The sequence below is a fragment of the Salvelinus fontinalis genome, chromosome 14 (genome assembly GCF_029448725.1).
Source record: "Salvelinus fontinalis isolate EN_2023a chromosome 14, ASM2944872v1, whole genome shotgun sequence".
Classification (NCBI taxonomy): Eukaryota; Metazoa; Chordata; class Actinopteri; order Salmoniformes; family Salmonidae; genus Salvelinus; species Salvelinus fontinalis.
The window spans coordinates 37901250-37910416 of record NC_074678.1 but is presented as its reverse complement, the minus strand read 5'-3'; the positions used below and the strand labels follow the sequence as shown (position 1 = coordinate 37910416).

Here is a 9167-nt window from a genome sequence, read left to right as displayed (position 1 = left end):
CACTCTACTGGAGGTACCACTCTACTGGATGTACCACTCTACTGGAGGTACCACTCTACTGGAGGTACCACTCTACTGGATGTACCACTCTACTGGAGGTACCACTATAACTGGAGGTACCACTATAACTGGATGTACCACTCTACTGGATGTACCACTATAACTGGAGGTACCACTCTACTGGAGGTACCACTATAACTGGAGGTACCACTCTACTGGATGTACCACTCTTCTGGAGGTACCACTCTACTGGATGTACCACTATAACTGGAGGTACCACTATAACTGGAGGTACCACTCTACTGGAGGTACCACTCTACTGGATGTACCACTCTACTGGAGGTACCACTCTACTGGAGGTACCACTCTACTGGATGTACCACTCTACTGGAGGTACCACTCTACTGGAGGTACCACTCTACTGGAGGTACCACTATAACTGTGCCTCTGCTCTAGCCATTTTGTTAGCCTACCTGTTGTGCTGTCTATCTCAGCATCTTCTCTGCTGTCGTTGTCTGTCTGTCTCAGCATCTTCTCTGTCTGTCTGTCTGTCTGTCTGTCTGTCTGTCTGTCTGTCTGTCTGTCTGTCTGTCTGTCTGTCTGTCTGTCTGTCTGTCTTTCTCAGCATCTTCTCTGCTGTCACGGTCTGTCTGTCTGTCTGCCTGTCCATCTGTATCAGCATCTTCTCTGCTGCACTGCCTGCCTGTCTGCTTACGCCTTATAATTTATAAAAGCCAAGCTAAAGAATTAAGATATATTGCAAATCAGTGGCAAATTGGCATATCTGTACCCCTGAATCAACACCTACCCTAAGTGTCAATTACTATTATTACAGGGCTCCAGACTAACATTTTCCTCTGGTATCATTGCTGCAACTAACTTTTACAGTTGGTGGCACCAGCCCATGATTTGGTCAGATAATGAGTTATCATGTTATAAAGTAAGATTGCTCTATTAGTGCTCTATAGGAAGTGTAATAAATAGACTACTGACATATTCAATAAATAATTTGTTTCATCTAACACGTCCAAGCAGGAATGCATGACTCAAGATATTTTGTGCAACCTATTCCAGTGATTGTCATGAATTTTGGGTTGCTAATTAGACAACAGTTGCTATATTTTACTGTCAAACTAGAACATCAGAATGAACTGTTTTTTTGTTTTGTTTAATAGAGATTACAGTACCAGTCAAAAGTTTGGACACATCTAATCATTCAAGGGTATTTATTTTATTTTCTACATTGTGGAATAATAGTGAAGACACAAACTATGAAATAACATATGGAATCATGTAGCAACCCAAAGTGTTAAACAAATCAAAATATATTTTAGATTTGAGATTCTTCAAAGTAGCCACCCTTTGTCATGATAACAGCCAAGCGCAAAACCCTTTTTTTAGACATTTTTGCAAATGTATTGCAAATTAAATACAGAAACCTCTCATTGACATAAGTATTCACACCCCTGAGTCAATACATGTTAGAATCACATTTGGCAGCAATTACAGTGTGTCTTTCTGGGTAAGTCTCTAAGAGCTTTCCACGCCTGGATTGTGCAACATGTGCCCATTATTCATTTCACATTTTTTCAAGCTCTGTCAAATTGGTTGTTGATCATTGCTAGACAAAACACATTTTCCGGTCTTGCCATAGATTTTTAAGCAGATTTAAGTCAAAACTAACTCGGCCACTCAGGAACATTCACTGTCTTCTAGGTAAGCAACTCCAGTGTAGATTTGGCCTTGTGTTTTAGGTTCTTGTCCTGCTGAAAGGTGAATTAATCTCCCTGTGTCCCGGTGGAAAGCAGTGGAGGCTGCTGAGGGGAGGACGGCTCATAATAAAGGCTGGAATGGAGTCAATGGAATGGTATCAAACACATGGAACCCATGTGTTTGTGGTTGATACCATTCCATTGCCTCCATTCTGGGGCAGCAGGTAGCCTAGTGGTTAGAGCGTTGGACTAATAACCGAAAGGTTGCAAGATTGAATCCCCAAGGTAAAAATCTGTCATTCTGCCCATGAACAAGGCAGTTTACCCACTGTTCCTAGGCTGTCATTGAAAATAAGAATTTGTTCTTAACTGACTTGCCAAGTTAAATAAAGGTCAAAACCAGCCATTACTATGAGCTGTCCTCCCCTCAGCAGCCTCCACTGGTGAAAAGCAGGCCATATTTGTATTCTGTAGAGGCTAATTTCTTTTCACTCTGTTAATTAGGTTAGTATTGTGGAGTAACTACAATGTTTCCTCTTCCAAAGCTGGATTAGGTACGCATTTCAGGCAAGGCCAGGCACATACCTGGAGGTGGAATTTTATCAAAAGCATATTTGCCAGTAATTCATGTCAGAGGTCGATGACTGATATGGTAGGAATTCCTCTGATCACAGAACCGTTGCGGAAACGCAGCTTTTTTTTTTTTGGGCTAAAACACCATTATATTTGCTCCATTTACTACTAAAGAAATTTAAATAGGGAATTCACATTTCATACATGTCAATCAGAGCACATTCTCAGAAATCCAGGTTAGAAAAACAAGTCAATTAATTGAATATGAACAAAGTCAATGTAAGACCAAAGGAACACTGTATTCATTAACAGTGCAGTATGCCCATATCACCAAGGTGTAGTTTCATTTGAAATGAGTAGCTATAAAAGGACTTTTAGGAATTTAAAAAAATGTTAATGTTTGACAGACAGAATAATTTCCCGGTTGTTTCCATGTCATGAGAAACATCCTTGACTTATCTGAAGTACACTGCCTGTGCAGAATGAGCAAAAGCAGTTTTAAGTTACTCTCGACAACAAAAGCCACACACTTATTTCACATTATAAACTGGCTGGTTCCAGCCCTGAATGGTGATTGGCTGACAGCCATGCTATATCAGCCCATATACCACGGGTATGACAACATTGTTACTGCTCTAATTACGCTGGTAACCAGTTTATAATAGAACAGCCCTTAGCCGTGGTATATAGGCCATATGCCACACCCCCACGTGCCTTATTGCTTAAATATAGCACTTTGAGGATTTCTAAGATTCAAAACACACCATTTTGTTTTGTTCAGTAGAGTTATGCTTGTGTTACTAGTACTCTCACATCAATGCTGATTTCTAAGTTCAAGATAAAACAGAGCCAATCAGCAAGCCTTATATTCACATTCCATTTATTGCATCAGTTGTGTAAGACAACAGAATTTACTACAAAACAGACAAAACTGTCAGTGTGTGGTTAACTGTATACATATTGTATAGACGCATTAAAAGACATGGCAACATTTAAGATACTACTCCCCACCAGTGAAAAGGTTGTGTACCAAATGTGGCTCAAGGCTGCCATCTAGCGAATATTACATGTTGAGGAACAGTTTATTACTCTAGCAAATGCAGTCTTTCTTGACCTAATGTCTCGACATGTAGAGACAGTAATAATCTAAATGTTTTTTACCATACATTTCTTGCTATTCAAAAATAAGTTGCCATATAAAAAAATACATCTGCTCATGATCCAAACATACGAACACATTGATTTGCCCAACGCAGTCCAGAGACTATATTATGTAGATCAGGTGGTCGTCTATTTACAACGAAACATTGATCAATACCTAGACACACTCAGTAATACGTGCGTTTTCCACTAGTGTTTGGATAATATGCTCAAAGATATAACAAGGGATTAAAAATAACAGTCCAAATGTTTTCAGAACAATAACATCTATATCATGTGTCCTAGGTAGACGAGTACTGGACCATTCACATAACCAGTGGCTGGACACAGAGGAGAAGAAGGGATAGTGTTGGGTGTCTGGGGCAAAGCTGCAGGACAGTCACAGAGGCTTAGGGCAGCCAGACCCGAGCTTCACACCAGATCTGGGCCTCAATCCGGGCCTCAATCCGCATTCTGCCTGAGGATCCTCTTCTCTTCCTCTACGAAGCTCTTGTCAGATGTGGCCTGGCCCAGATCCCTCTTCCTCTTCTCCTTCTGCTGGAAGCTCTCCACCCTACGCTTCTTCGCCGAGGCCTTGTCTCCGTCCTCGTCTACACCAGGGAGAAAACAACATGTCATAATCATTCAGAAATTAACTGGGAATGCACAGCCGCGTACTGTATCCTGCCTAACTAGCACCGATACCCCCCCCCCCCCCCCTGCTGTAAATATCAAGTTACTATGTGTCAGAGGAGAGAGATAAATCATTTTCTGCCTGAAAATAATTGAGAGATGTGCAGGCATAAGCAGATGGAGGTAAAGCTGGTACCGTAAGCCCACACAACATCTTGAAATGTCTGCACACCCGTCGCATAACTGCTAGCTTTTCGGTGGCGCAAGTGGCTAGTACCTTGTCAAGCGGGCAGTTACGTGTGTTTGCGAGACAGAGGGCTCTGGTTCGAGCAGATGTATGGACAGTGTACCACTACCCTTTGTAGGGAGGAAGATGTAATACTAAGCAGGCAGAATGTGGTCAGTCACACAGGTAACACTTTTCTCCCTACCTGAATCTGATGGCTGTTCCTCTGTGGGCAGGAAGACAGCATTGCCGGTGTGAGGCTGTGGAGCGTCTTCTCCATTATCTTCGTAGATGTTGGACCACTTTATGGCCATGTCCATCCCTGGGGGAGCTCCCTTCTTGGGCTTCTCCGCTTCCGCGGCGTAGGTCTGAGGAGGGGGCACCGCGTTCGTCTTCCACACCTTGAACTCCTTTGCAGGCTGCAGGCAAAGTTACTTATAATTAACTAATCTTTTCAATTGAAAAATTATAGGTTCCCCTATTTATCTGTGCCGCAGGGGTACAATTTACAATGCATGGAGTTATACCAGTTGAGCTGGCAATCAACTAACTATACAAAGGTTTCGTAAACTATGGGTCCGGACCCAAAGTAGGCCCTGGGCATGTGAGAGTTGGGTTGCGAGTTATGAGAATACATAAAATCACACAATTAAGGTTGTTGGATCACAATTAGGGTCACAGGAGGACGATACATACTTTGTTTTTAAATAATAATAAAAAATTGAGTGGCAGCCCACAGTTAAATGCTAACTGAATATGAAATAAGAATGTGTAACTCAATTTTTTATTATTATAAAAAAAAAAGAAGTATATTGTACCTGGCTCTAACGAAGATATTGTCTCAATTTTGAGCAGCTGTAGGACAAACCGGACAGAGTAAGTTTAAATGTCATTTTATTCAACATCCTGGATTGTAAAATTCCGGAAGATACTGACCCTACCCTTAAGCTTGACATGTCATCTTGAACGACAAAGAAGCTGGTTGGCTGACTGCGATTCCAAAATGGCTGCGGTGGCTACTGCGAGAGTCCACATGTGCAGTTACCCATCTCCACTGCTGTGGCAGTCGGCTACATAAAGTAATGATATAAATTAAATCGCAAATGTTTTAGGTGGAAAAGTACACATTTACTGAATTAAAACGGATAGTACTTTTGACAAAAATAGTAAATTCGGACATACGCTTTAAATAAAACAAAGTATTTGTCCACACTTGGCAGATTTCTGAATCATTAATTAACTGGCAAAAGAACAGAGCGCAGTCTACATCCAGCGATGTCACTTGACCTGTTTTATTTCTTCAGCCATTTTAGTGCAGCACAACAGAGGGGGAGAGGAACAACTCCACTTAACTAGTTTCAATGTATGGAATCACTTGGGAGTTTCTGGATTTTGGGTGAACTTTTCCTTTAATGTAACTGTGATTGCGTTCTGACCTCAGTGCAAACAAGCGTAACGGTACAGTCGGTATCTTCTGGCAAGCTTGTAAGGAACAAGTTGTGTATTACAGCCCGATTAATCAGATTATATAGTAGAATGCAGTGGTTTTTTACTGACTAATGTAACACTACATTAGTTATTAGCAGTAGTTGCTGTTAGCTATGTAGCTAGCTAACAACACACACTGACTCACTGTGGGAATTAGCTAGCTACACTGAAAAATATAAAACGAAACATGCAATTTAAAAGATTTTACTGAGTTACAGTTCCTATAAGGAAATGAGTCAATTGAAAATAATGAATTAGGCCCTAATTTATGGATTTCACATGACTGGGAATACAGATATGCATCCATTGGTCACAGATACCTTGGACACCGTAGATCAGAAAACCAGTCAGTATCTGGTGTGACCACCATTTGCCTCATGCAGCTCAACACATCTTCAGAGTTGATCAGGCTGTTGATTATGTCCTGTGGAAAGTTGTCCCACTCCTCTTCAATGGCTGTGTGAAGTTGCTGTATATTGACGGGAACTGGAACACGCCATCGTACATGTCAATCCAGAACATCCCAAACATGCTCAATTGGTGATGTCTGGTGAGTATGCAGGCCATGGAAGAACTGGGACATTTTCAGCTTACAGGAATTGTGTACAGATCCTTGCGACATGGGCCGTGCATTATCATGCTGAAACATGAGGTGATTGCGGAGGATGAATTGCACAACAATGGGCCTCTGGATCTCGTCACAGTATCTCTGTGTATTCAAATTGCCATTGATAAAATGCAATTGTGTTCGTTGTCTGTAGCTTATGCCTGCCCATAACATAACCCCAACGCCACCATGGTGCGCACTGTTCACACCATTGACATCAGCAAACCGCTCGCCCTCACGACACCATCTGCCTGTTGTTGAAACCGAGATTCATCCGTGAAGAGCACACTACTCCAGCATGCCAGTGGCCATCGAAGATTAGCATTTGTTCACTGAAGTCAGTTACGACGCCAAACTGTAGTCAGGTCAAGACCCTGGTGAGGACGACGAGCACGCAGATGAGCTTCCTGAGACTGTTTCTGACCATTTTTGCTGAAATTTCAAACCCCGTTTCATCAACTGTTCGGGCTGGTTTCAAACGATCTTGCAGGATGTGTGTAGGTCCTGGGCTGGCACGGTTACACATGGTCTGAGGTTGTGAGGCCAGTTGGACGTACTGACAAATTCTCTAAAATGACGGCTTATGTTTCATCAACTGTTCGGGCTGGTTTCAAACGATCTTGCAGGATGTGTGTAGGTCCTGGGCTGGCACGGTTACACATGGTCTGAGGTTGTGAGGCCAGTTGGACATACTGACAAATTCTCTAAAATGACGGCTTATGTTTTCCATTATTTTGGACAATACTCCAATTCTCCTTGATTCTACCGCCATTGTATTCAGAATCCACTTCATCATCCGTTTCCGCCATCTTTCCCCCGGAGCTGGAAGTTCTCCGTTCTTCTACTCGGACAGAGAAACCAATTTCTTGAACTGAAAAGGTGATACACGTACACCTAACCTGCGCCCGGTTTCCCGATAGCGATGGAATTTAGGCTTACACGTGTTTTAACAATGCATCTTTCCTACAACAGTCGAAGATGTATCATGTGTTGATGAATCAATAACTTAAATTCTCTCGTAACAGCTCTGGTGGACATTCCTGCAGTCAGCATACAAATTGCACACTCCCTCAAAACTTGACATCTGTGGCACTGTGTTGTGTGACAAAACTGCACATTTTAGAGTGGCCTTTTCGTGTCCCCAGCACACGTGTAATCAGTTTCTTGATATGCCACATTGTCAGGTGGATGGACTATCTTGGCAAAGGAGAAATGCTCAAATACAGGGATGTAAACAAATGTGCACAACATTTGAAAGAAAAGGTTGTTTTTTTTGCTTATGGAACATTTCTGGGATCTTATTTCAGCGCATGAAACATGGGACCAACACTTCACATGTTGCGTTTATATTTTTGTTCAGTATACATAGCAAGTAGGTAGTTAAGGTTAGTTATCTTGGTCAACAACAGCTAGCTAATGGACGAAAGCTAGCTGGCTGGCTGGTTAAACACAGTACCTCTTCTGGAGCTTTCACGGCGCGGCTCTCCCAATCGATCTGTTTATTCAGCGGGTTGTACAGAAAGGACGGCTTAGAGACTGATTTGAAGAGCTCGTCGGGTTTTGGCAGAGGAGCTCCACTGGCAGCCCGCTTGGTCCCGTGTTGGGGAGATTTGCTACCGCTTCCAGTAGCATCGGTCCCCCCCTTCCCCCTTGATTTCTTCTGGCCCGCTTCATCAGAATCGCTGCTGTTACTATCGCTACTGTCACTCAAATCATCGTAACTCATGAAGTAATGGAAAGAGTCCGGTTTCTTCTTATCAGCCATACTGATACAATTATTACCTCAGCTAGCAATACGATGAATTTAACTTTAGAGATAAGATGATGCCCCTAATTAATTAGCAAGCTAGCTTGATGTTTTTGCTGGTTACTCCATTTTGAGTCACTGTTGCCGTAAAGGAGTACGTAATGACGTAAAACCATGGTCGTAAAAATATTTTCTTAAAGGAGCAGTAGTCCATTTTTCCAAGACACGCAACATAACTTTTATGAGCAGTTATTTTCGTCATGATCAATTTTTTATTTAAACTTGATTTAACTAGGCAAGTCAGTTAAGAATACATTCTTATTTACAATGACGGCCTACCCCAGCCAAACCCTAACCCGGACCCATGGTTTCCTTATGGTTTTATTTAAAGTAATTTTCTCCAATCGTTTTCTAAGAACGTGAAAACTTTCCATAAAGACCACAATAAAACTTTAATATCGTTCAGAGAACGTTCTAAGAATGTTATTTAAAACATCCGTTCTGTTCTGTGCGTCATCAACATGATCTATCTTGTTAAGTGTGATCAGATGTGTTTGCTGCGCCCACTAATTGGCCACACCTGATCTTAATAAGTGCTTGTTTTCTGCTTCTTCTTCTGTGGGTTTTATGGTGGACTACACTCAAAACGTTGTATTGCCGCCACCAACTGGACGGTTTGAAACCAAAAAATAAATAAATCCATACGTAATACTGATACTAACTTAATCCATCCTAATAAAAATAGTACATAGCCAAAATAAACAACTCCCACTTCTTCCTTCTTTTAGTTCTCCATGTCTCCGTTCTCAGGCTCTAGGACCTGAGAGGGTGGAATGACTTGTGCCAATATTCCATGTAACTCCTCTGATGTGAAATCTTTCAGCCCCAGGAACCGCTCCACCACAATCACTATGATTTCTACGTTCCTGGACCTTCTCTCCACCTTGGCAGTCCCATTAATTACCATAGCTATAAAGGCCACAAAGTCCACCTTCTTAACCTTTAACATTTCAGGATCCTGCTGGTGAAAGGCAACCCCTG

General features: G+C 42.0%; 1 protein-coding gene across 1 annotated transcript; it reads right to left on the bottom strand.

Annotated features, from left to right (window-relative positions):
- Positions 1 to 3148: 3148 nt before the first annotated feature.
- Positions 3149 to 8295, bottom strand: LOC129810771 (UPF0690 protein C1orf52 homolog). The gene is made up of 3 exons (XM_055861634.1): positions 7836 to 8295; positions 4490 to 4703; positions 3149 to 4036 (listed from the first exon to the last, which is right to left on the bottom strand). The coding sequence occupies exons 1-3, from the start codon at positions 8142 to 8144 to the stop codon at positions 3888 to 3890; spliced, it is 672 nt and encodes a 223-aa protein (XP_055717609.1). The 5' UTR covers positions 8145 to 8295; the 3' UTR covers positions 3149 to 3887.
- Between the last annotated feature and the right edge of the window lie 872 nt (positions 8296 to 9167).

What these genes read in the sequence shown, in the direction of transcription:
- LOC129810771 (XM_055861634.1), bottom strand. Translation starts at nt 8,144, where the DNA reads ATGGCTGATAAGAAGAAACCGGACTCTTTCCATTACTTCATGAGTTAC. An exon ending in CCGTGAAAGCTCCAGAAGAG is followed by an intron (nt 4,704 to 7,835) that starts GTACTGTGTTTA and finishes CTTTGCCTGCAG; the next exon opens with CCTGCAAAGGAGTTCAAGGT. An exon ending in GGAACAGCCATCAGATTCAG is followed by an intron (nt 4,037 to 4,489) that starts GTAGGGAGAAAA and finishes TCCCTGGTGTAG; the next exon opens with ACGAGGACGGAGACAAGGCC.